This window comes from Punctularia strigosozonata, assembly GCF_000264995.1.
Source record: "Punctularia strigosozonata HHB-11173 SS5 unplaced genomic scaffold PUNSTscaffold_7, whole genome shotgun sequence".
Classification (NCBI taxonomy): Eukaryota; Fungi; Basidiomycota; class Agaricomycetes; order Corticiales; family Punctulariaceae; genus Punctularia; species Punctularia strigosozonata.
Genome location: NW_006767439.1, coordinates 1,385,399 through 1,410,857, shown reverse-complemented (window position 1 = coordinate 1,410,857; position 25,459 = coordinate 1,385,399). Strand labels below are relative to the sequence as shown.

Below are 25,459 nucleotides of genomic sequence, written 5' to 3'. Positions count from 1 at the left end.
CCCCGCCCCCCCCCCCCCCCTAAGTAGAGGAAAAACGGGCAGAACGAAGGAAAAAAGCTCCGGGGCTAGGGTACGACACGCACTGCGGTCCACGACGTCTCGTCCGGAACGCGTCTGTCGTTTATTCGCTCTGTCATGAGCTACAGGCAGAGCTGATCCGGTTGAGAGACTGAATGGGGAGGAGACGTTGGGCGCCCCTTCACCGTAGGTCCCGGTAATGCGTTACATTGTACCTGGGAAAAAAAAAACGGGTGATATCAGCTTCGTGTGGGCCGCCCCGTCACGCTCCATGCGCGAGCGCGTGCGTGATGTACAGGGAAATACATACCGAACATGTTGTGCATCGATTCCTCGTGGACGCCCCCGGGATGTGGGGGGGGAGGACGCGTTGGATACTCCAATCTGGACATCGTGATGGTCTTCGCCCGCGTAGGCTCCAGCGCAGGTTTAACCTGAGAAGGGGCCATAGAGGATAAAAGGGGATAGGGGGGGGGGCAGATTGCAAGATTGTCGCGACTTAGAGGCCGCACCTTCCGCCGGATCAAGGGCCTGGACACCGAGGAGAGGTTAAGGCGACTGATGTTCGTATCATATACGTCTGGAACACTCACATACGGTCCCCGAGCTCGAGTCCTGGCTCAATCTTCACGACCTCAGCAAGCTTCTTTGGTCACGAGCCGCGTTCCGGATCCTAGGGTACTGCTTTGGTTCATAGATGTCGCTCGTCGGTGGCCTGAAACATGATTCGTTGAGTGTGTTGCTCGTCAACCGGAACATATCGTTGCACTCAATGCATCTAAGAAAGAGCCTGATACGATGTTGTCACCTCGAACGCGGATGGAGCCGTCTTCCCAATATCGTGGCACAGACAGCACCGAATGACAACAGGTCGGAAGGGCACGCCGCAGCATTTCCAAGGTATCGATTTCGCGACGACGGTGCGGGTATTGACATCGACATCATATGAGAAGCATATGTACAGCGTCAGCCAACCCTGGCTCCCGTATATTCAAACGACTTCGTCCACCTTCGACCGATGGATGCAAAATCCCTATCAAACCTCCGTCAGAAACGCAAATGCATAGCGAGGAATGAGAAATGCAGGAGACAGCACGCACAGGTGTGACCCACTCCTTACAACTACACTTCACCCCGGCCCAATCGTAATTCCCCAGCTTCGCACCGCACTTCTTGTTCGGGCACACGATCTTGCCCGCGAGCTGGCCAGACTCGAGGAACGGCTCCATCCACTTCATCTATCATAAAATCACCCGCCCGCATCGCCCCGATCAGAAGAGACGCGGGAGGGGAGATGAAAGCGTGGTAGAACTCACAGGTTCGAGGAAATACCCGCTACACTTCGGATCGGCCAAGATCGGGGGTACGTTCGCGGCCATCTTTTGTTGTAGCTGCTGTTGGTGTTGCTGCTGCGAACCCCCTGCCACACCGCCGCCAGCCTGCATCGGCGTCATCTGCAACCCCGTCGGGCTCCTCAACGCGGCCAACTTGGGGTTCGCCATCAACTCCGCCGCGATGTCCCTCGAACTGCTGAACTGCCTCGCGGTGGTCCCTCCCTGCCCGGCGTCTTGCTGTCGAGGCGGAACGGCTTTCTGCGGCGGAGGCGGCGAAACGGCCTTCGGCGCGCCCTCCGTCTTCGGCGTCGGATTGATCGCCGACATCGTCAACGCCCCAAAGCTCGCGCCAAAACTCGGCTTCCTCCTCCCCAAATCGCTCGAGCGTCTCCTCTCCCGAAGCGCCGTCGGCCGCGCCGGCACGGGCTCCGCATCGTCCAGCTCTTCCTCCTCGATCACCGCCCCGTCCTCCTCTCCCCCGCCCTCACCCGTGGCGGCCTCGAGCGCCGTGATCGAGTCCGACATCTGCCGGCCGACGCCCGCGCCCGCGCTCGGGTCGAGCGTCAGAGGCGACGCGCGGATGGGGCGGGTCGACGATGAGAGGGAGCCGCGCGAGTCGAGGCGCGAGCGGAAGCCTGGCGACGAGGGGTGCGGTTGGGGTGAAGGTTGAGGCTGGGAGGGCGAGGCGGGCGAGGCGGTGCTGCTCCCCGGCTCGTCGTCCTCGTCGTCCACCACCGCGTCCTCCTCCGCTTCGAGCGCCGACATGGAGAGGCCCGTGAGCCCGCCGCCGCCCTCTCTGCCGAGTTGGGAGGGCCGGCGGGGCCGCGTGTCGGCGTACGAGCTCGACCCGAGCCGCGGGCGGGGTTGCTGCGCGAGGCCGAAAGACGGCCGGCGGTCGGAGGTGGCCGATTGGCGGCGCGAGGCGGCGGGCGAGAGCGCGTAGGCGGAGGCGGGCGTTGGTGGGCCGAGCTGGCCGTGGTCGAGCATGTGTTCGCGCGTGGCGAGCTCTTGCCTGTGCTATACGCGTCAGAACCGGGGCCGATGCGTGTCGTATGGTGAGGAAGGGATAGTACTGACCTGCACATCTTGCACCGGATGCGGCGCTTGTGTGGGATCGGCGTGGGAGGGCCGGAGTCGCCTGGCGTGCGGGGGAACTTGGCGAACATGTCGGTGGAGGCATGGCCTTCGCCGTCTGCACACTTCCATCGTCAGTCGAAGAGAACAATATGGTATGAGGAGGGTGAAGGGGAGCACGCACTGAGCATCTCGCCTACGGCGCGTTCTAGGTAGTACATCCGCATCGTCTTGTCCTTGCGGGTGATCTTGAACGAGGCGGCGTAGAAGACCTCGAGTTGGTACAGAAATCCGTCGTTCGGTCTGTGAAGATGGCACATGTTGGAATGCGTGTCCCCGTCCTCTTAGGAGGGGCGCGCGGACTGAGGGTGGAGGGAGAAGGAGGGCTCACTGCTCACTGGACGATGGGCCGCGCCTGCTTCAGCTGGGCAAGCGCGGTGGTAGCGTCGATGTTTTGGGAGTACATCAGGTAGGCGGCGACGATTGTGGCACTTCGACCTAAAAATAGAGCGCATATGTTAAAAACGAGTTTTGTGGTGGTCGTCGTGATAGTGGTACGTACTCATGCCGGCTTGGCAGTGGACGAGCACGCCGCGGCCTTTCTCAAGCTCGGCTTGAATGAAGGAGATCGCGGGGACGAGGTGCGGGAGGATATCGGCTTCTTCTTCGTCGTCGACCGCGATCTGCTGGTGTATGAACGTCTATAAAGGACAGTTCATTGCCGTCAGCGTCCAATGATGGGATGGGCGGTTGGATGTGCTCACTGGGTGGATAGAGACCCGCCCCCGCATCGCGGAGAGGATGCTGTGGATGTTCTTCGACCTGAGAGCCTCAGCGTCCGACGCGCTTTGGATGTCGCCGATCCAGAGGCCAGGTACGACCTCGTTCATGTGCGCATACTCGACGTCGTCGCTGTCATCCCACTGCTCGTCGCTCGTCATCGTCGTAGAGCAGCTGCTTGATCAAGCAAGAAGGGTGTGTTTTCCTCGGAGTGTATGGATGATTGTCAAAGCAAGAGTTGTCGGAGATGGACTTGGGGAAATCGGAGTGCGATCACTGCAATTGCGCGTGCGGTGACGCCTTCGGATTAAATGTAAAAATAAAGATAATGTGCATTTCTCACGACTGCCACGTGTCCCGAACTCCGACCGCATCGGCTTATTCTCAGCGCTCCCCTGTAGGTTGCTCGTCCTCGCCAGGTATTCCGCACGATCCAAGCTAGACAAAGAATAGACTCCGACGAAACATGCTCTCATTGCGGTCGTGCTTGGGAATTCCAATTGCGAAAAGCTGTCGTCTCGCGCCTTTCATCGACAATGACCGTATTCGGCTAGTCGTCCTGTCAGGTCGATCGCAACATCATTTTATACTCTTCATCCCCTTTTCGTCCTCACTTTTCTGTGAAAAAAGTGCAAGGCCCCAATAATGCGGTCCAGAACAATCCGCACGAGGCTAATCAAGGAAGCCGCTGGGCTCCTCTCTCTTGTCCCTCGTCTTCGAGCCTTGGGCTTTCCATAGAGCCATAGACTTCAGCACCACCCTCACACTCGTTCTTTCAAGACCATGAAGTTCTTCGCCGCCCTCCTCGCTCTCGGACCGGCCCTTGCTGGCGTGAACGCTCTCGCGCCGACGCGCACGTCTACCCTCGCCTCGCGCGACGGCCTCTCGTTCAACCCTCCGCTGTCGGTCGTGGAAGCCGCCGCTGCCTCAACGCGTGACGAGGTGCTCCCGCGCACCAATGCCGAGCGCCTCGCGCGTGGTCTGCCTCTGAAAAAGCCGCATCGTCGTTCGCCAAGTCCGTCTTACCAAGGTCTGTTTCTTCATACCATTCGCCCTCTCCATTCTTCCCCATCTACCCTCCGTACCCCTGACGTTGACGCTCACATACGTATCCAGCTAAACGCGCCACGGCCTCGAGCGTGGCCTACACCGGCGTCGTCCGCGTCGTCGAACCGAACAACAACAACGCCGTGCGCGGCTATCTCGCCGCCACCCCCACCTCCTTCGGCGAGTACGGCGGCACGACGACCGACATCTCTTCGGCGCTCACCATCACGTTTACCACCTCCGACCCGTCCTCGCCGTTCGACATCTCCATCTCCGTGCGTACCCTAATCACCCAGCGCACACGTCAGCGACGTCGTACTAACGCATGCTCTTGCTCCGATCCTCTCTGCCTCTGCGCTTTATGTAGGGTACATACCCGGACCTAGGCTTCACCACCGGCTTCGCTAATACGGACTTCAACTTCGGCCCGGGCGCGTACAACTACGCCTACCTCACGGGCGTCTCCGGCTCTCCCGCCGGCTCGTCCGCCACCATCCAGCCCAACTCGTACTCGGCCGTCGCCGGCATTACGGAGGGTACCGAGAGCGCGGTATGGACTTGGGACAGCGCGAGCGGGGCGCTCACCCCGCGCTGGGTCAACACCGACGGAAGTGCGTGAATCTTTCTCCTGTCACGGTGAACGTGCTTTATCTTCGTTCTGTTCTGAAATGAACTGGTGCGGTGGTTGACCCCGATTCCTCTCCCTAGGCACACCGGCCGTGACGCTCCTGTACGTCCCCAGCGCCAACGCCGTAGCGATCACGGGCGACCCCGCCGCATTCAACGCCAACTTCGGCACCTCCACCGTCGTGGTACGTTGACCGCTCCTCTCGTCGTATCCTCGTCTCTCGGCTCAAACGGTGTCTTGGCAGGCGTTCGAGTTTGTTCAGGCTTAGATGCGACCTTAAATAGCGGGAACTGCATGGGTTTTCTCGTCTTGTTCTCCTCCGCCGCTGTAGAGCCTTCCGGTGCGCTGTTGTTATGTTACTGTACTTGCTCAATTTATCTTGTGGTTTGCATCGGCTTGATGATCAACGCTTTAGACACCTCGGGGCCGAAACCTCCGAAGGCTGAAAGTGACAAGTATGACGTCATTACCTTCACCCGGCAATCCGCGCAAGAAATTCACACGGAACGCCACCCACGGCCTTTTCTGCCCCAGTCTGAAGTTCTTCGCAGGTTCTAGAGACAGGGACGTTCGCGGAAGGACCACGTCAACACCGTTCGACATTTGCTTCTGGCGCAAAGGCTAAACGTTTCACTCACTTCTAAACTCCTTCTTCGATCTTGGCCTCTTCGATCTTGGCCTTCGTCCGGGCAGCAACACGCGTGACCGTCGTGTTGCGAGACAGGGAAGGCCTCTTTTTTGTCCCTCCACCTTTGGTGCATGCGCCTCCTCCGACGCGTAGGACGAGCAAGAAGACCGCTACCGTCTGCGTGCCGCGAGACAGGAGATATAGCCGCTGCGTTCAGTCGATACTCCTGGAATTGGGGAACGAACGACGAAAAGGTTGAGACTTTACTCCAACATAGCATTCATCTGCCTCGGAGGGGGGGGGCAATGGATGACTGGTACATGCGCCCATTGCGAGACAGGGATGCTCTGGTTCTGTATCGTCTCTATCAAGCGCATGACGCGCTCACCGCTCTGCTCCTTTCCCGGGAATCGCGTACTTAAACCCCCGCACGCACCCTACCGAATCACCCGTCGGCTCGTTCGATTCATCTTGACTCGAACCAAGACATGAAGTTCCTCGCCGCGCTCTCCCTCCTCGTCGTCGGCGCGAGTGCTATCGCTGTCGTGCCCTCGCGCACGCGCACCGTCGACCTCGGCAAGCGCAACGTCGCCGCGATCAATCCTCCCAAGGCGGAGCTCAAGTCGAACGTGCCACGCGAGGCGCTCCCGCGTACCAACGCCGAGCGCCTTGCGCGGGGTCTCCCGCTCAAGAAACCCCGCCGCGCTCGTGCTCTGCGCCCTGCCCGCGTCGAAAGTTTGTAGTCTCCCCTCCGTCCCATTCGATCGCACAATTTATACTTGGATGTTCTCGTAGCCGCGAAGCGCCAGACGACGTCGTCCACGCCCACGACGTACTCGGGCGTGCTCCAGGTCGTGGACTACGACACCGAGGGCACCCCGCTCGGTTACGTCGGCGCAACGCCTAACGACTTCGGCGAGTACGGCGTTGTCGACGACGTCGACGACGCGCTTCAGGTCTCCTTCACCACCTCGGACGTCACCGTACCGTTCGACATCTCCGTCACCGTGTGTTTTGTCTCTCGCCGTCAACTGATCGTCCGCTGACTCGCATCGCGCCGCAATCGTCACAGGGTACCACCTACCCGTTCCTAGGCGGCACGGTCAGCTCGGCCAGCGACAACGACGATCTGTCCTACCCCTCGTCCAATTACGCCTACCTCACCAACGTCGACGACGTCGACGCCGGCTCGTCCGCCACCAGCGTGTCCAACAGCTACACCGACATGACCGGGCTCGAAGAGGACTCGGAGAGCGCGATCTGGACCTACGTCACCGCGACGAACCTGCTCGCCCCGCAGTGGGTCAACACCGACGGCAGTGAGCGCTTGGTCCCCCGTTCGTATCGCTCCTCGTTTGCTGACACAAGGCCGCACGATATAGCGCTCCAGCCCCTGGAGTTCATGTACCTGTCGGACGACAACGCGCTCGTACTTACTGGCGACACCGACACGTTCGTGAACACCTACGGAGCCGCGGCCAACGTCGTACGTGTTTTCTTCCCTTCCACACCGCGCACTGAGGCTGACGACTTACTTATGCGCAGGGGCTCGCTCTCGTCACGAGCGATGGCACAGCTCCTTGATTGGCTCGCAGATGGTACTGCATCCGATCTCCATGTTCACATAGTTATACGGACTCCGAGCTTATGAGTTGGGACATGATCCCTATGCCACCGTGCATGGACTCTTATGCATCTTCTTAATCTGGCCCCGCTAGAATCGTCATATGCTCGAAAAATAGTATACTTGTACACGAAATTTTCTTGAATTCATCATGGACTGTTGTAGCTCGACAAAATACGAACACATATACTGCCCTGCTGAGACATACGAGTTGTACATCTAGTACTTATGATTCGGAGACCGTCATTCACTGGCGTCTTCTTTTGCGGTCTCAGAAGACCGTTGGATCGATCCGTAAGGCGTCATTGCTTCATGAATTGCGACTACATTAACCGAAGGGGCGCGTCGAGTCTCGAAAAGGAAGGAGCGCGTTCCTTCCGGATACGGCTTGTCCGCTCCGAGCTAAATTCCTCCTCCTTCTCCCCGATACGACGTGTTCTCATTCCAGCCGAATGAACCCTTGCCGCTGCCCTCCAGAGCTCAAGCACTCATGACCGGCACTTTGGGAGCACTAGGAGACGGGAAGAACTCGGCCCCGCGATTTTCACTCAGAGTCAAAACCGACGCACACGACGAGGTCACTCGCCATTTCACTCCCGGAGAATATGACATACGGGATCACTGAGACACAGAGAAGCGCTTTTCACCTTCCCAATCGACCAATCGTAAAGGGTCTGGTATGTCCAAAACATACCAGCGTACCGGTGTCTCGACCAGGACTATCTTCTCGCCTCCCCTCCTGAATCGCGAAGAGACTCAACGACCCGGCAGTTCAACGCGGTTTCACTCAGGAAAACGCGTACTTAACCATCGTCTCCTCCATGACCTCCAACTCACCTCCCGTTGGAAGTACACCTCCTGAAGATGAAGTTCCTCGCTGCGATCTCCCTCCTCGCCGCCGTCGCCATCACGGGCACGCAAGCGCAGTCGCTCAATCCGCCCGCACCGACGGACACCGCCAAACGCGCCGCGGTCGACCTCGGCCCACGCGGCGTCTCTCTCAACCCGCCCAAGTCGGCGCTGAGGCCGCTCCCGCCGCGCCTCCCCCTCCCGCACACGAACGCCGAGCGCCTCGCGCGCGGGCTCCCGCTGAAGAAGCCGCGCCGCGCCTCCCGCACGTCTCGTGCCTCTCGTGTTCAAAGTATGTCTATCTTTTCACGAACCCTTCAGTATGTACCACGTGTCGCTGATCGCATCGTTTTTATAGCCGCGAAGCGTCAGACCACGTCGGCCACCCCCGTTCGGTATCACGGCGCGCTGCGGGTCATCGACCTCGACAACGACGGCAGCTCGCTCGGCTATGTGAGCTCGACGACGAACGACTTCGGCGAGTACAGCGTCGTGGACGACATTGACGATGCGCTCGACGTGACCTTCACCACCGCGGACCCCACCACGCCCTTCGACCTCTCCATCGACGTGCGTGTTTTCTGTCCCTCATTTCCTCCCTCATTTCTCACCTTTGGATGATGCATTTTAGGGCACGTACCCTTTCCTCGGCGCGACCGTGAGCTACAACAGCGACGATAACGATCTCTCGACCGGCTCGGCCAACTTCGCGTACCTCACCGGCGTCGAGGAAGTCGCTCCAGGCTCCCCCGCCGTCGACGTCGCCAACTCGTTCTCGGACGCGAGCGGCGATGAAGAGTCGTCGGAGAGCGCGATCTGGACGTACGACACCGACAGCGCCCTGCTCGCCGCGCAGTGGATCAACACTAACGACGGTTAGCGTCCCTCCCTCCCCCTCCTCCTTGCCGATTCCGTGCGCTGATGCCGCTCGTACCTAGCCGAGATCCAAGTCGACCAGCCCCCGACCGTGCTCGCCTACTCCACGGACGAGGACGCGATCGTCCTCACCGGCGACCTCGACAGCTTCATCAGCACCTACGGCGTCGCCTTCCAGATCGTACGTTCACCCTCCTGTTACCACTTCTATCGGCATTACACCACCCTTCGAACCTGTCCGAACCCTCACTCACCAACCTCCCTGTCCCTCTGTCACAGGCGTTCCAATTCATCCCGATTGATGATACCACCACCCCGTCTTCGTCGCCTCTCACGGATGCCGACTCCTCCGTGCTCGGTGTCCACATCGTAGTCTAAAAAGCGCACGAGCATTTCTTTGATACCCGACGAGGCCAACAAAACAGGCTGCAGGAGCAAGACCTCATCTTTCCTTCCGTCTTTGCTCTTCCGAGTTTTCACATTAGAAGCATGTTTCTGGGTGCTGCCGGGATCGTTCTGGCCGACCAACAATACACGGCGTTTGTGTATGATTACTCCTGTGTTCGGCAATTCAATTCCTTGACAGGACAAAATCAATATCAGGGCTCCGTAGCCACCTCTTTTCTGTCCACATCGTGAACCGTATAGCATCCTACACTACTTCATATACTTGCAGGCTTGAAAATCACCTGGGTGAGTACTTCTTCAACGTCGATGTTGAGCTACGCCTTCAACCTCGAAAAGGAAAAGGGGGCCTCCTTCCATATCGAGGGGGCCTCGGAAAAGGGGGGCCTCCTTCCATATCGAGCGGCGGCGGGACCGAGACGCCGAACTCAATATATCTCTTATCAATTTTCTGACATTTTCATTCTCAGATACCCCAGAACGTCAGTGTGAGAGGCTAATATTGTTGCCAAGGCCCAACATATTCTACGCCATGCTCGCGTTGGCTCTTTTCTCTCGCCTCGACGCTCTCTCCTTCGCTGCGTAGACTCTAGACCTATAGACTACGCTACCATCACCACCTAACCGTCCACCCACACTCGTTTTACACACAAGTACAAGAATGAAGTTCCTTGCCGCCCTCTCTCTCTTTGCTCTTGCCCCTGCTCTCGCGGGCGCCGTCGCCCCCACGCGCACCGTCAACATCGCTGCGCGCGACGGCCTCTCGCTCAACCCCCCTGCGTCGGTCATCGCCGCGCACGCCAATGGCGGCGCAGCGAAGCGCGAGGTGCTCCCTCGCAGCAACGCCGAGCGCCTCGCGCGTGGCCTGCCCCTCAAGAAGCCGCGCCACGTCTCGCGCCCCAAGCGTGCGTCCCCGTCCGAACGTACGTCCCCCCTCTCTTTCAATCCTAGCCGTCCCTCGTCTTTATCTGAAATGTATGGGTAGCGGCCAAGCGTTCCACGCCCTCGGGCACTCCCGTGTCGTACACCGGCGCGATCCAGGTCATAGACATCGACGGCGGTGCGATTGTTCTTGGGTATGTGAGCGCCACGCTCAACGATTTCGGAGAGTACGGCGTCACGTCCGACCCGGCCGATGCGCTCGCCATCTCGTTCACGACCACGGACCCGTCCTCTCCGTTCGACATCTCGATTTCCGTACGTGCCATCTTTTTCTGCCCATCTGCTTCCCGCCGTCCTCTGACACCCCCCGCATAACAGGGCACTTTCCCGTACCTCGGCGCTATCGCCGGCTTTGCCTCCACCTCGGACGACTTCTTCTCCGGCTCCTACAACTACGCCTACCTCGGGAGTGTCGAAGGCTCTCCCGCCGGCTCCCCCGCGAGGGACGCCCCCAACTCGTACAGTGATGCTACGGGGCTCCACCCGGACACGGAGAGCGCGATTTGGACCTACGCGTCGTCCAATGGCCTGTTCGATGCGCAGTGGACCAACACCGATTTCAGTACGTCCAGCCCTCCGCGTTGTCCCTCCCTTCAATTCTGACAATCTTGACGTTTGCAGGCGAGACCGAGGCGTCGCTCGTATACGTGGACAGCGACGACGTCATCATCCTCACGGGGGACGTGGACGCTTTCAACGCCGCCTTTGGCGGTAACTATCACCGTGTCGTATGTCTCTCCCATCTTCCTTTTCCAGTGATCGATGCTCATCCCAATATCGTAAGGCGCTGCGGGCTGTTCAGATCGCCAACTGAGCTGATCACTGGACTCCATGCTATTCTACATTGTCCGTGCTTCTTCACTTAGGCTCCTTGCTTGTTTGTAATTGCCGCCCCTTGTCTACCCCTGCTCTCAAGCGCTGTTCGCTCGATCCGCTAGCTGTACGTATAACTCTCGCTGAGTTTCGTAGAACTGCTATATGTGCGCTATGTACATGCGAATGTGATCGTACCAGCCTTGCGTCGCTCTCGCCTCGATCGCGGTACTGTACGAACCATACAACGAATGGCAGCTAACCCTTTCCGCTCTTCGTCAGACATGATCAGCCCTTGGCGATCCTGTGCACGATCATGAACGGAGGCTCTTCAGCAGAGGAATAAACGACCAAGTTCCTTGATTTCTGTACGTACGCTTGGAGGCCGGCCATCGACCCGTTGAACTCGTCTTGGTCGCCCGGATTCGTCCCGGAATCGGCGTACTGCCAGAAGGTGGCGTAACTCCAGCCCGCGGGGGTGGTACCGATGCTCGACGCGAAGTGAGCAAGCCAGAGCGGGTTCGTCGAGCCGAAGGCGGCACTGTTGCCGGTGCAGGTCGTCCACCAGTCGGTGGTGGTGTAGATCACGGGGTATCTGGTGTAGATGCGGTGTCAGCTTGGACGTAAGGCGACGACAGGGAAAAGAGGAGGAGGAAGACATACACCCCGGTCTTTGAGTGGTAGGTATTGCTGAAATCTTTGATCCAGGACACCATCGCGGAAGCGGACAGACCGTAGCACTCGGCACCGCTAGGATTATCTATATCGCGAGCGCTGATATCAGGTTGTGCGCACCAGACCGATACAGAAAACTGACATTCGATATCTAGTGCTCCCGGGAGGGTAATGCCGTCGCTGCTCCACCCACCGCCATGGGCGAGAAAATAAGTCGCCTGCGTCGCGCCCGAGGACGAGTCCGGGTGCGCAAAGTGATATGCGCCGCGGATGAGTGCGGCGTTCGTCGCGCCCGTGTACTGGCTGGAAAAATAGGCGTTCGTGTAGGCTAATGGCCGGTATTAAAACATCCTTCGGAACGAAGATCGAGGAAGATCGAAGGGGATAGAACGTACTGGTGCCCTCTGTGGCCTTGATGTAGGCGAATGAGACGCCGTTCGCTTTGACCGTTGCCCAGTCGACGCTAGGCTGGTAGGCGGAAACGTCGATGCCCTTCGGGTTGGCACGCTTGTCGAGCACAGCGCCGAGGACGCTCGAAACGGCAGTTGCAGACGAGAGCAGAGACAAGAAGAGCTTCATCCTGTTCGATGAGACTTCTACCTCGGCACAACTCCATACTCGCGTTCCATGGTCAATTTTATACGTCGAGGAAGTGGCGAAGAGAAGCCGCCAGTGACGGCTCTGGAGTCATGTGGCGGAGGAGACGCACATGCAACACCGAGCATCGTGCCATAGCGACATATGAGCTTTTCGAATGCCGCCCCAAGTGTCACCCAGTCGGTCGTCGAGCGGAAGGTGGAGTAGAGTGGTCCCTACGGCATAAGGAGACGGGGTATTTGTTAAAGAACGCCAGCGTGGGAGGTACTGAGCCTGCGACCGCAAGGTACCGGCTATGCGCCGCCTTCGAATCCCCTCGAATTTGACTGGAGGGTGACCAAGAATAGGCGTTAAAGGAGCCGTTTGACAGATGCATCAGAGAGGCGCGCGGAGAGGCGTCAGATAACCCTTTTCGACCGTAGCCTTCGAGCAGTACGGTATCGTCCATCGATACGTTGCGCTAAGGTGTAAGTATTCTTACGTCTCATAGTGTCAGGTTCGCGAATGTGTTGCTCGCCGCTCGCGATTCTAGATCCATTCCCTTCGACCCGCAAAGCAGCAGGGAGTCGCTGGACACGATATCGATGTGAATCGAGGTTGTGAGATCCGCATTTATCCGAGCCTTTTTCGTGTGGCGTGCGAGCTATATCCTCAAGACTACTGAGATCCATCGGATCCATCCAGCGTTCTCTCGTTCGAAACTGACCGCAGCCTTGCAGCTAAACTCAGAACGATAGACACTGACGACAACGCTCATTAGGCAAGCCGACGCATGCCGCTGACGAAAAGAAGCCGACCTGTGGGGCGTGTACGGGGGTCCGATAGTGCTGCTGTGCGATGCTGCAGTATCGTGAAGTCGAGAAAGCATGGTATGTTGATGCGCTACACATATCCGGAGTGCCTAAACCATCCCTCCGCATTCTCTGGGGATCCAGCCTCGAATACGGCCTCCCAAATAACACGATACGGATCGCAAGCATGGTCGCCCGCAAGCTCAGCTCGGACAACATCCAGATTACGCCGTAATGAGGCCTTCATCGCGGAAAAGAACTCTTCGATTGGGTTGTAGTCAGGCGAGTAAGGGGGTAAGAACTCGATGCGCATACCACTACACTCTAGTAAGGCCCTGTGTAGCGGGAACAAGGCTGACCCACTTACCGTGCTTCAACTAAGTCTCTGAGAGCCTCAGACTTGTGGATGGACGCGTTGTCCATCACGATTACTGACTTCGGGTTAGGGAACGGCTCCATTTCATCAAGGAGACCACGGATGAACTCGTTGAAGAGAGCGGCAGTGTATGAGCGCTCTTGAACATCAAGATGGAGTATGCCCCCGAGCCAGAGAGCAGGTAGAATCGAATACCTCCGGCCACGAATGAACCAGTCGCTCCGTCGGGCTCTGTGACCGGACGGTGCCCATCCCTTTCGGCGCATCACAGTGCGCTTGTTGAATGCCGATTCGTCAACAAATACAAGCTGCTCCGCGTGGTAGTGCTGCGCCATGCGTATTTGATACATTGCGCGATGTTCTTCGTTTCGCTCTATCGCTGTTCGAGAGATCTGTACAATGCCAGGTAAGAGGGTGGTACAATGGAGGCAATGATTGACTTACACCCTTGCATGTCCATCCTCTATGCTTGAGAGTCCGGGATATGGTGTCAGTGGATACAGACACTTGGCGTAGCTCAAACAATTCGTGTTGCAGTTCTTCGAGATACATGTCCGGTTGACGCTCTAGGCAACCTTCGATGAACTGGCATTTTTGTGAGCAATGGACATATCAAGTATCAGCACCTACCGCGCAGTCCAATCCATTCAAGATACGAGGTCTACCAGCTTGAAAAGGCTTGTTTTCCACCTTGCCCGTGTTACATGCCAACGACCACACTCGGAAAACCGTCCTCCGACTGCATTGTGTGATTTCCGCGACCTTCTCTGGTTTATAGCCTCGCGAGACGAGGCTGACTATGAGCTCTTTTATGTCTGAAGAAATGTGTCGACGATTGCCAGGCATATCGGTACTGTAATTTTACGACCTTAGGTTCGTCCCCTGTCCCCTGGCAACCTGAACTGAACCTAATTTCCCGTGTTGTCCCCTGTCCCGCCACCAATATCCAGGCCTTGAACTGACCGTGGGAATTGTATTTCCTACTGTGAGAATACTGCACACTGACTACAGTCAGTTTGCGAACTTCCCACGGGCCCGAACTTGCAGCTGTCCCCTGTCCCCCCGAGGGCGGACCGAACCTAAGGTCGTAAAATTACAGTAGTACAGAACCACGAAACACGAACAAGCCAACGGCGACATCGATGTCATGTGGAGCCAGGGGACCCCTACCTCTACTCGGCATGCACCGGCTTGCTGAACGCGTGTTGGCGCCAGTGTCTATCGTTCTGAGTTTAGCTGTGAAAGATGGTCCCCAGATTAACTATGCAGCATGACCGCTAGCTCGTTGCATGACGTACGTGTACGTGATGCGGCCCGACTTGACGGAGCTCTAGTCGTTCTCACTGCTCATGATGCCCCGGTCCCCCAGACGATTACACGCACTTGTTAGACGTACTTCCAGGGGACAGGTCGGCCCGCATGATGGATCTGTAGCGTAACATGGGGCATATCCAGTGCATATCTGTGACGAGTTCGCTGTTCTTCGCGCTCGCCCACCACCCTGCTCGAGCTTGAGGAAGGCCATTGCCTGTCGTGGCCCTGTCATCTCGAAGACTACGAGGATGAAAGATCCTTGGAAGGCCCTCGAGAACGAATGAATATTTTGTTTGATCTGCTGCAAAGCATGGAGCATATATGTATGGGTCTTCATGCTCCTTGGTTGCAGGTTGGCCACAGGCTTTGACCCAAGTCTGCCTCCTCTGGCGTGATATTATCTTCGCCACTGTGGCATGTGCGGCAGTCCCTGTTTAGGGCCCAGGCGCGGTGAGGTTACATACCCAGCTCTCTGCAATGTTCTCAAGCTCTCCGCGATTCCGAACCTGGCTCTAGCCCTTGCTCAAAATCCTCGTGCTCTGACTGCGCCACACTCTCGGGCATGGCTTGGCAACTCTTTGCATCGCACTGTGATGTGTTGCCTGAATCGACCCTCTCGATTTACTCGAACTCCCCGATAGTGACCGTTCATTGGGGTGGACCGACCCCTTGGTGAAGCCACTCGATTACCTTCTACAGGGACGACGGTGTGTGGTGTCCTGCCTAGCTTCCACAGCATCGCTACCTTCCTCTCGCGATCTAGTATCATGGCCTTAGCCTTGGAGGGGGGTACGAGCGCTGGTACGACCGGGACATGGGAATGCGGGACTTTTCCATGGATTGGTCCTCGGTTCGCGAGCTACACGTCAAGAATCCATGAGTCGTGATGCCATTCTTCGATACGTGCTGCGCCGAGATAACGATGCGTTGCCAGCTCAAAAACGGGGAAGGCTAACCGGTCTTTTGTTCGTTAACCTTGAGGTTTTGCATGGGCCTCTCGAAAAAAGGATTGAGCGTGCTGAAGCGCGCCGTTCCAGAGATGGTTGTGACTGAGGAATCATCGTACTCTTCCACTTACCAGAGGCGGGCTAGCCTTCGTCGGACTCAATCACGTAGGCTTATCAGCAGTAGCTTCCGCGTGCTCTTGCTATTCGCAATCAAGACACACGTGGCGACAAGTCTGCCCATAGTTGGTGTGCGGTGCGGGTAAATACTCGTGAACGAACTCGTAGCGCGACATTTGAGAAGGTCACAATCGCGGTAAACCTGCATTCTTCACCTGCATAAGGTTTGAATATATAGAAAACTAACGAGTTCGATGTCGTGACGCTCGTTCGCGTTATATTTGAGTCATGATTTGTTATCCCTACGTCGGTGTCTGAACAAATTCCCGCAGATTATCTCGCCTCGGATGGAACTTGGCGAAGAACGGCAGCGGGTGCACGTTCGCACTGTCTGTCATCGCCATCGAATCGATAGGCCTGCATGGATCCTCGCTGATAGTGAACGACCATAGGAGCATCGCAGCGGTGATGAACACGGATCTGCCAGAACACGTCGCGTGAGTCAGCACGGACATGTCGCATACCAAAGTCTATACGCGAGCACCTGTTAGCAATATGTTGCCCAGGACAGACCCTGCGGTACATCAGGACGAAACACGTGCAACAGAGGGACGGAACACAGGACTTACCTCCTCCCGAACCCGAATGTGAAGATTCTGGCGTCGCTCAATGACGGCTCTCCGTTCGTGAACCACCGCTGCGGATCGAACGTATCCGGATTTTTGAACATGTCGGGGTCGTGCGCGATGCTCCTAGCATCCGATAGCAGTGAGTACGTTGGCGTTTAATCGCACATGTTCTATTCACCAGTGATTTCCTATGACCGTTGCCCCAGCAGGTATACGGTATCGATTCTAACGAGAGTTTAATTCAGTCACGTTCGACTACACCAGAGAATCCCTACCCAAATTATGTCTTCCGTCGCCCGATGTGCAAAACCTCGACATGTTTTCTGTGAGTTCCTTCCATGTGACCATGCAGCACATTTACTCACCTCCTATACTAACTGGGCGCCATCGAAGTACCTCCATGATGAAGGCCCTCAACCGAGGCAGCGAATCTTCATCGCTGAAGTCCGGGACTAGGGTATACCAAGTGAGTAATGATGTGATAATCTAGTATAATCTGGTTTGGCTCACTCCTGTCGGGACCTACCACAGAATCGATCTCTGACTGCACACAGGCCTGGGCATCCGGATGAAGCGCTGCAGCCATTATGACAAAGCTGATAGCAGCCGCCGTCTACAGGTGTGGTCATGATACTGGACGAAACCTGTCCTCGTTGGAAAACCAAGGATCAGCTTACCGTGTCCGAGCCGGCTCCGAACATACCGCCTGCCAGATAGGCGAGTTCATTATCAGACAGCTGATAGTTTCGCTGGTTCTCCATCAAGTACGTGACGAAACACGGTTGTCCTTCGCCTCGAGTCTAATGGATGCAACAAAGCTGAACTACACGCGTCAGACGACGCACCGCTGCCTGCTTACCATCTTCTGTCGCACATTCTGTGCCTGCCCCCAGAAAAGTTCCATTTCCTCGCGATGCCATGCCTTCAATTGGCGCAGATATCCGGGTACGTACCGAAGGGCTGGGTAGCTGTCGACCAGGTAGCGCCCTGGTGTTACTGCTTGGCCGATACGTGAGAGGCACCTTGTACAAGAAGCGTCAGAATGACCCCTATGTCGTCTTAATGAAATCACAACCCACCGTATCACGCGCTGTACTTCAGGGTCTGAGTAGGATGTGGGAGTCGTCTTGCCATACGTGATGGTCATCACAACCGACGCAGCATACCTTGCAGAAACTCAATGCGGGCTATCCTTTAATCACTAACAGTAGGTTAGCACATACCTGCGCGCGTGGTTGATATGGTCATCGGGCCGCTGCATTATATCCAAAACTAGGTTCTTCGCATTTTCAAACTGGATCGGCGAGTACGCTGCGGACGTGCCGTACTGCATGTGTGTGTGCAGCGCACGCCGTATCTTGCGAAGCCTGTCACCTGCACGGGTAAGCAGAGGGCGCATACCGCCAGATAGCACTTCGCCTGCTGCAACGGTGCGTGGGCGGTCAGATAGGACAGCGCCATGCTTCTCCATTATTTCCACCGCAGCCTGATTTGTTCGAGAGAATGTGACTACACGGAATGGTATCCAGCTCAGCTGGCGTACCTGGTAGCGCCCCACTACGACGACGACTTGACTTCCGTGACGATAGGAGAACACGGGTCCATAAATCTCCGTCCATTCGGCAAACTGACGCCATAAGCTGCATATCGTTCAAACCCCTGACGCAGTGTTACTGAATGAGGAGCACTCACCCTGCTGGATTTGGCCTCAAGCCGTACAACCAGTGTCCGATAGGTCCTGGAGGTAGAGCTAAGGCTTGCGCTCGCTGAGTTCTAGCCCACTTTAGCGCCACTACGAAGACACCAAACGAGAAGACGACGATCCAGAGGCGTAAAAGACCACTGTCGAAATGCACAATCATTCCAGTCCAGCGAGATATTGTTTCGTGGTAGAGCCTAGCGGGGGAGGGATAGAGAAGATGATAAGAAATCACGCAGCGGCGAACGCTAATGTCGACGGGTCACTTGCTTGCCACCACGAGCAACGAACACGAACGTACTCCACGCGTCTTAATTATGTAATTGCCGAGAAGGTTGGAAAAGGCCCGCTGCAGTCCTGCATCGAGCGAAACAGAAGACGGACTGCATGATGGACTGCATGATGGACTTCTGGGACTGCTATTCAGTACTGCATATGGAGGTCAACCTAGCCTAACGCCTCTTCGCTCACATCCAACCTCCATTTGAATACGCCACAGAGCAGATGCCGATCAAGCCGCGAGCAGTGCCGGCCCAAGCCAATTGATTGGACGCAACCTGCGGCAATCGCTGCGCCTACTTCCCAGCTTTGCCCCCACCTGAGCTTGCTCAGTCCGTCGTATTTATCCCATTTGGCATTGGGACTGCTTTACGAATGGATACAACATGACTGTACCACCCTTTGAGCTACCGTGGCAGCTGCATGCGTTGTCCTTTCTTCCACCATGGACTCTCTCGCCCTTATTAAGCCTGCGATAGCTATCGCGTGTGGTCTACTTGCTCTGAGCTCAATACGTCGGCACCTGGGATACGTATGGAGCTTGAAGGACCTTCCTCAGCCACCTGTTCCTAGCTTCCTCGCTGGACATAGCCTGGATGTCCGCAAAGCGCGCGTCGGTACTCGATACAGCCGGTGGACGCACCGCTACGGGTGCACATACAAGCTGCGCGGGCCCTTGCTGGTACGCAACTGAAAGCGTTCCCGAAAATGAGCTAAGCATATGACTGCTCAGGAGCCGTTGCTCATCATGGGAGACCCGAAAGGAGCATCTTACGTTTTGACGAAGAACGCATCAAACTTTCCTCGTCCTGAGATTGATAGGATTGTACTCGAGTCATGGGTCAGTTCTTCATGCTAGCTTCTGTCTTGTTACAAACTATATTGCAGTTCGGAAACGGGTTGTTCTGTGCAGAAGGTACGCTTCTGGTGTCGAGCGTCCGTTACTGTTAAGTCCTGTAACACTCGCCCATAGGAGAGGAACACAAGAGACAGAGACGGATGCTCAACCCTGCCTTCTCGTCAGTGAATCCACGGTGTTTTACTGACGTGTCTAATGCTCATGTGATAATATCAAGTAATCAGTCCGTCGAAGAGGTCTCGCATATTTTCTACGATCTAGCATATCAGGTACGGTGTGCCATCAGTACCACGTCGTTGTGCTCCCGTGCTCAATGGTTGGACGCCAGCTTGTGGATAAGTGGGAAACAATGCTGGACGGGAAGAAATCATCCGCATTCGACATCGCGGCTACGATCCATGTGATGACGTGCGTACTCTCATGATAATAATTCGCAACGGGATCCTAACATACATGTTAGAATGGACGCCATCAGCATGACCATGTTTGCGTACAACTGCAGTGCGACGGAACCCATCATACCCGAGCTACTACAGAGATTCACTAACGCCCCCGATGCGGACGATGGCCCCACTGTGATTACAACACTCTTTGGAGCTCTGGTCTCAAAGTTTCCTCGTCTTCTCAATCTTATACCTACCCCGATGAAACGATGGGCCGATGAGTTGCAGCTTGAGCTGGGTGGTATAGCGTATCGTGTTCTGCGGGAAGGGCTTGGGAGCTCGCGCATGGATGCAAAGATCCTCAAACTCCTCGGTTCGCCTCCACGCCTTCGTCATAGCAATACGATCTCATGCGGATCTTCCGCAGATGGGCAAAGTAGAGGAGGTCCCCAAGCCGGGTTGACGGGTCCCGAAGCCATTGCGCAGGTACACGAGCAGCGTCTATAGTGTTCACCCGTATCCTCACGAAAAGCCTACAAGATCATCGGAATACTCTTTGCAGGCTCAGAAACGGTGGCTAATATGATATCAGTGCGTGTCAAGTCGATATGGGAAATGCTTCGCTGACTGATTTGCTTCCGTAGGAAATGCTCCTTGAGCTGGCTCGTCAGCCTCGCATTCAAGACAAACTACGTCAGGAATTGCTCGATTTCGAACGCAGGAACGGTAGACAGCCTAACTTTCAAGATCTGTCCAATCCGAACACGCTGCCGTACCTTGAGGCCTGTACGCGTGAGACGCTGCGGCTGAAGGCCGTTTTGATGGTGATAAGTCGCGTTGTGGGGATTTTAGGGCTCCCTATCGAGTGTAACTCCATATCTGACCATCTGCAGGCTGAGCAAGACGACGTGATTCCGTTGCAGTACCCCATTTTGGGCACCGATTTGACTCATGTTCATGTCAAGGCAGGACAGGCTATCAATATCCCAGTCCGAGATGGTATCAATGTGGATCCTCAGCTATGGGGAGACGATGCTCAAGTATTCCGTCCTGAACGCTGGGTCGAGCCCAATGGCTTGCCTGAAGGCGCACTTTCAATCAGGGCTCAGGACCACACCTTGACCTTCGGCGATGGGTGCGTCGCATGAGCGTCCTTACGAATTCAATATTGATACTGGCGGAACTTCGGCATTCGTAGACCAAAAGTCTGCCTGGGTCGAATTTTCGGTGAGTACATTATCTTTTGATTTACCGACGTTCATACTGACTGCTCTACCTAGCACTGACGGAACTTCAAGTCTGTGTTCCTGTGGATGTCGTGCACAGTATGCTAACCCAGGCGCACAGATTGTTGTCAGCGTCATGCTGCTGCGGTTCCGTTTCGAAGATGCTGGAATGCCCCTTGACTTCTATCATCTTGGTGGCAACACGGTGAAGCCGAAGATACGAGGGAGAGAAAGCGAAGGCGTTCAGCTACCTCTCAAAGTGCACCGGTTGTAGACGCTCAGTTGACGTTGGGCTGGTCCATACCTGTAGGCTACAATCAAAACACATGGAAACACAGGTGTGCAATATCTACGTAATAACTTCAAGTGAATGTTGAGAACTTATACGTTGCGCTCCACTCAAAATCCTTGCCTGGTCCATCTGGTAGTGCATAAGTTATCAGAGCCGGAGTTCGCTTAATTCGAATACTCACAGATTTGATCTACATTCCACTCCGGGGTGTTGATTGCGTCGATATATCCTTCTTGCTCGATTGCTACCGCGGACCAGCTAGTGTAATTTAGCGAAGGGCCACCATGTACTACTTTTCGCGGAGTGTCAAACCAGTATGCCGTATAAACTTGAACAGCAGGCTGATTTGTCGTGATATCGAGTCTAACACGGAAGACCCAGTTCAACAAAATGATGCACCGGACGAGAGATACTACTGCCCACCTTATTCCGGAGACGTCACTTGATAGTGTCACCCCTGCTTTCTGATCCTCCGCATGATCGTATATCCAACAGCTGTCGTATCCCTGACATCCTAACCATGGCCATCGGTGCTCGACTTTGGACGTAAGACCAACAACATCCACAAACTCACCTTCGCCACAGAGATTGATCGTCTCATTCCACCTCGCTCCTATCTTCTGCGTCGTTCTAAAGTCGAAGGGAGAGCCAGTCACGTTGATAAATGATCCTGTCGGAATAGCGTTGCTGTCGACGGCGACGACCTTCGAGCCGTCGACATGCAAAGTGTGGTCGAGTATGTCTTCACTGCCCTGGAATGCATCGAGGTTCCTATATACCAACCGCGTGAGCGAAGCCTCGGAAAAACCCCTTCACTGAACAGTCACCAGTAGACGTGCTGCGTCGTCATGATGGGTGTAAGCTCGCTTGCGTTAGCATGCACAGTTGTCTGAAGTCTCCCGCCGTTATGCACGGAGTGCGTAGCCTGACATGAAACTCGTCAGTCGCATAGATGTGGTGCTGAGGATACAAAGAAGTCGCATACCGTTGTGATGACAATACCTGGAAATCCTTCATCCCCTTGGTCGTAATGAATGTATGTCACGCTGCTACTGGTTTTCTCGACAATTGTCCAGGTTCGTCGATCCCACCCGTATATCCCACCGTGCAAGGTGTCCGCACCTGATCGCCTGTAAGCGCTGGGTTGACGCGGTAAAACGCCAATGTACGTACCATCATGATCATTCGTCGTAATGTGATAAACTCCTGGCTCGTCCGGCTGTGCGTCTTTCGTGATGGGCATCGAGAACGTTCCTGTTATCAGGGTAGAACTGTTCTGAGCGACATCACGATGCGAAACAATCCATTTGAATCGACGTACCGTTCTTGATGCGGTTGGCGTATCTGAGGAGATTTGAGCGCGATCAATGTACCGAGAACGTCATCGTACCTCCCAACAACGGGGTTGAAGACCGGATGTGCAGGATCATACAGAAGCTGAGACTGGCATCACAGGTTCAGAATGAAATTCATCGTGGTTTGTGGCAGGACTTACGTTGTCGTCGTATCCCAAGATGACGTCTCTTTGCTTTCCGAACTTGTCGTTCACCCAGAGTTCAGTCATAGTAGCTCCGAGCGAGACAAATCTCGCTGTTATGGAGCCATCCGTGGCGGTGATTGTGGTGATGTCGAACGGCTAGACTTCAAATGTAAATATGTAGGCGCTCCGTAAGCCACATAAAATAACGCACCCATTCAGCAGCCAAAGCGCCCCGGACAACGGACAGGCAGGCAAGAATAGATAGACGCATGGCGCCTGATAGCGGAGAACATGAACTCATACCATTGGTCTTTATGCCATGGTGGTTACGGTTCCGAGAACCGCTGCTGGAGCAATATCGCGTGAATGAAGGAGTAGTTAACAGTATCCGACCTAGGCTCACCTTGCAATAAGAGGTGCTACGTGGTCCGTCAGGTGATGAATTCCGGAGGACGGTGCATTCCTTCAACACCGGAAAGGCGTCATCGACGAGCCAGTGATCCTCTGGATCCCGGAATCCGGTATCCCAGACCTTGTTCTGGTCCAATGCAATGAGCGGAGCATGACATACGTACTGGCGAGCACAAGTGAGCGAAGGAGAAACATCGGGAAGGAAGACGCATAATGTATGGCAATAGGTTGCCGCATGACATGCGTGGCGTGAATGCCGCCCATGAAATCGTACGCACATGACCTTGCTTGAGTAAGGTCTGAATACGGAGCGATGAAGCTAGGCTCAGTGAGCAGGAGTCGGAGCACCTCCTTCCGTATCAGGGCCGAACCGTACGGACCGCGGCGAACCGGAAGGAGCAGACTGATTAAATGGTCGACGGAATCTTTCTAAAGGGTGACAGACCTGACGATCAATATCGGAAGCAGGGAAAACGCTTGTGTCGTACGGGCGTACTCGTCGTTCAGACCAGGTTCTGGTCACCACCGCACTAGTACGCTTGCGAGCTAAAGTCGGACGTTTTGTCAACATTCGCCTTCCTAGACGTGGATCAGCAGATCAATGGACCGCCAGTATCTGTCCGATACGCCATCGCGCGGACAATGATCAAATGATCAAGTCCATTCATAACTGCCGCAGCGATAGTATTGGGTATTCCGTACCCGTGCACGTTGCATACAAGTAGAAGGATGCCATCGCATGTGGACCCCCATGAGACGTAAGCGAAGTCAAGGAAGCGGAAAAACGTAAATGGGGGAGGCCTTATATGGTCCTATGATTTGTCAACCCACCGAAGGCCGTTCCGTTCTCGTCAAGAAGAGGAATGCCCTTTGATTCCAGCTCGACAGCTGCACCAATATCCTGAAGAACACCGGTTTCATAACCGCCGACAGCAGAGGAGATGATAGGTATCTGTGGGAGGTTCCATGATACACCATCGAGTTTGATATATCCAAGTTTGGGGAGGGAGGCAGGGTCAACTAGGCGGAGGAGGGGCTGTCCAAGTCCGAGGCCGCTGACAGTGAGTGTCTGGAGTGTCGGATGAACGACAGGAATGGCATAGAATGTTATGTGATGCGTAGCTTGGAACGATGACCTCGCCTCTGGAACGGTATGTATCAAACTGAGGTGCGTAAGCTGCGGCAGTGCCCCTGCAAGGTCGATATAACGAAGCTGACCCCCACGAGGTAGCTGAACGTATAGAGTACGGAGTTGGGAACCGAATGCAGCCACGAAAGGTATGACGGACTCTTCGCCGAGGTCTAAGAAATCTCCTTGTAAGCGCAGATCGGTCAGGGCGGGTAGCTCTGCCGTCTTCGCAAGCAGAAATGGGATGCGATCTCCCTCGAGACCCATCATATCCGCCCGCGGGTAATGCGCGAATAGTTGTAACGACGTCAAGCGGGGAAGCGATAGGTTCGGCAGGTCGTCAGAGCTGAACATCTCGTCCAGGTCCTGGTGAAAGGAGACCCAGCTGCGGCGTTGCTCGGACAGCCTGAGAAATTTGAGGTTGACCATGCTGTTCAGGTGGTCGACCCAGGATGATCTGATGATGAAGGGGTGTATCTCCAGATCGAGATGCGTCAGGGTGTGTGCGCTCGAGCGGCGAAGGTAAGGGAACCAGGGGATAGAGTGGTCGAAGGTCCCCGCGAAGTGATGCAAGGTCACATGCGAGAGTAAATGGCACAGGAGGGCTCCCATTTCTGCTGTGGTTCGCGGGTGTTCCGCGGGACAGAATACGGCCAGTGTGTGAGTTTTGGTGAGCCTGTCTGGACCATTGGATGACACGAACTCGCACAAACGGCGAAACCGCTTGAGATCGCTATTCTGAGTCTCATATTCATCCACCCTCGGCCTCCATCCGAAATGGATGTCACGATACATGTATGGTTTCGCGATTGCCTAAGACAACATCGTCAGCTATCAACGAGGCGAACTCCAGCGCTGAGCCTGCTACGTACGTTCCACCTGTGATTAACCAACCGGATATTCCGCCTTGTTTCGTCGGTGGCGACTTTCGCGGACGATGTTGTGAAGACGAATGGATCGCCCGGCACCGTATCGTACGCCATCGCGAGGGCGATTATGCGGTCCAGGAGCTCGTCCGGATATTCTTCGAGTGATTTCACCATAGTCGTTTTATGATGCAGAATATGATTTCAACGCACAAGGAGGAGAAAAGATATGCTCAGTCACATTGACAAGGATCAACGTCAACGTCGTCGGGCGGTTGCCAGATGCTCCCGCCCAGGGGTCCGGTCGCGAAATCAATGGGGCACGTGTTTCGCGATGGAATCCCCTGGCGTTCCGGCGATATCGGCCACGA

The 25,459-nt window shown here is 55.7% G+C and overlaps 9 protein-coding genes across 9 annotated transcripts; 4 read left to right on the top strand and 5 right to left on the bottom strand.

Moving 5' to 3' along the window:
- Positions 1-1,009: 1,009 nt before the first annotated feature.
- On the bottom strand, positions 1,010-3,367 carry PUNSTDRAFT_114048 (uncharacterized protein; the record flags this gene model as incomplete). Its single annotated transcript, XM_007384484.1, has 8 exons — positions 1,010-1,051; positions 1,119-1,256; positions 1,335-2,364; positions 2,430-2,544; positions 2,611-2,729; positions 2,825-2,924; positions 2,989-3,127; positions 3,191-3,367. The coding sequence occupies 8 exons, from the start codon at positions 3,365-3,367 to the stop codon at positions 1,010-1,012; spliced, it is 1,860 nt and encodes a 619-aa protein (XP_007384546.1).
- Positions 3,368-3,989: 622 nt separating this feature from the next.
- Positions 3,990-5,259, top strand: PUNSTDRAFT_144117 (uncharacterized protein; the record flags this gene model as incomplete). Its single annotated transcript, XM_007384483.1, has 5 exons — positions 3,990-4,236; positions 4,323-4,528; positions 4,621-4,864; positions 4,962-5,065; positions 5,126-5,259. 5 exons carry the CDS (start codon positions 3,990-3,992, stop codon positions 5,147-5,149), a joined length of 825 nt encoding a protein of 274 aa, XP_007384545.1. The 3' UTR covers positions 5,150-5,259.
- Positions 5,260-5,997: 738 nt separating this feature from the next.
- Positions 5,998-7,093, top strand: PUNSTDRAFT_144116 (uncharacterized protein; the record flags this gene model as incomplete). Its single annotated transcript, XM_007384482.1, has 5 exons — positions 5,998-6,244; positions 6,305-6,516; positions 6,582-6,828; positions 6,892-6,995; positions 7,055-7,093. 5 exons carry the CDS (start codon positions 5,998-6,000, stop codon positions 7,091-7,093), a joined length of 849 nt encoding a protein of 282 aa, XP_007384544.1.
- A 904-nt stretch (positions 7,094-7,997) lies between these two features.
- PUNSTDRAFT_144115 (uncharacterized protein) lies at positions 7,998-9,236 on the top strand (the record flags this gene model as incomplete). Its single annotated transcript, XM_007384481.1, has 5 exons — positions 7,998-8,274; positions 8,341-8,552; positions 8,614-8,857; positions 8,921-9,039; positions 9,138-9,236. 5 exons carry the CDS (start codon positions 7,998-8,000, stop codon positions 9,234-9,236), a joined length of 951 nt encoding a protein of 316 aa, XP_007384543.1.
- A 695-nt stretch (positions 9,237-9,931) lies between these two features.
- PUNSTDRAFT_126549 (glycoside hydrolase family 25 protein) lies at positions 9,932-12,480 on the bottom strand. Its single transcript, XM_007384480.1, has 9 exons — positions 12,089-12,480; positions 11,836-12,021; positions 11,682-11,778; positions 11,395-11,613; positions 10,990-11,322; positions 10,827-10,933; positions 10,524-10,767; positions 10,249-10,460; positions 9,932-10,186 (listed from the first exon to the last, which is right to left on the bottom strand). Exons 1-5 carry the CDS (start codon positions 12,270-12,272, stop codon positions 11,307-11,309), a joined length of 702 nt encoding a protein of 233 aa, XP_007384542.1. The 5' UTR covers positions 12,273-12,480; the 3' UTR covers positions 9,932-10,186; positions 10,249-10,460; positions 10,524-10,767; positions 10,827-10,933; positions 10,990-11,306.
- A 3,657-nt stretch (positions 12,481-16,137) lies between these two features.
- On the bottom strand, positions 16,138-18,326 carry PUNSTDRAFT_68965 (cytochrome P450; the record flags this gene model as incomplete). Its single annotated transcript, XM_007384479.1, has 13 exons — positions 16,138-16,315; positions 16,380-16,409; positions 16,465-16,587; positions 16,643-16,689; positions 16,740-16,774; positions 16,830-16,916; positions 16,975-17,077; positions 17,142-17,264; positions 17,324-17,486; positions 17,544-17,630; positions 17,688-17,950; positions 18,008-18,104; positions 18,157-18,326. The coding sequence occupies 13 exons, from the start codon at positions 18,324-18,326 to the stop codon at positions 16,138-16,140; spliced, it is 1,506 nt and encodes a 501-aa protein (XP_007384541.1).
- A 561-nt stretch (positions 18,327-18,887) lies between these two features.
- Positions 18,888-21,184, top strand: PUNSTDRAFT_134960 (cytochrome P450; the record flags this gene model as incomplete). Its single annotated transcript, XM_007384478.1, has 14 exons — positions 18,888-19,124; positions 19,176-19,283; positions 19,331-19,358; positions 19,416-19,461; positions 19,519-19,570; positions 19,630-19,709; positions 19,762-20,057; positions 20,112-20,170; positions 20,225-20,275; positions 20,329-20,508; positions 20,578-20,819; positions 20,883-20,911; positions 20,965-20,981; positions 21,032-21,184. 14 exons carry the CDS (start codon positions 18,888-18,890, stop codon positions 21,182-21,184), a joined length of 1,578 nt encoding a protein of 525 aa, XP_007384540.1.
- An 88-nt stretch (positions 21,185-21,272) lies between these two features.
- PUNSTDRAFT_120866 (galactose mutarotase-like protein) lies at positions 21,273-22,953 on the bottom strand (the record flags this gene model as incomplete). Its single annotated transcript, XM_007384477.1, has 11 exons — positions 21,273-21,331; positions 21,384-21,565; positions 21,626-21,716; positions 21,777-21,973; positions 22,030-22,127; positions 22,188-22,324; positions 22,376-22,456; positions 22,524-22,546; positions 22,593-22,645; positions 22,698-22,838; positions 22,894-22,953. 11 exons carry the CDS (start codon positions 22,951-22,953, stop codon positions 21,273-21,275), a joined length of 1,122 nt encoding a protein of 373 aa, XP_007384539.1.
- A 1,141-nt stretch (positions 22,954-24,094) lies between these two features.
- PUNSTDRAFT_52938 (uncharacterized protein) lies at positions 24,095-25,293 on the bottom strand (the record flags this gene model as incomplete). The annotated part of the gene is made up of 2 exons (XM_007384476.1): positions 25,095-25,293; positions 24,095-25,035 (listed from the first exon to the last, which is right to left on the bottom strand). Coding segments are annotated over exons 1-2 (955 nt in total), but the record flags the coding sequence as incomplete, so codon positions are not given.
- Positions 25,294-25,459: the final 166 nt, after the last annotated feature.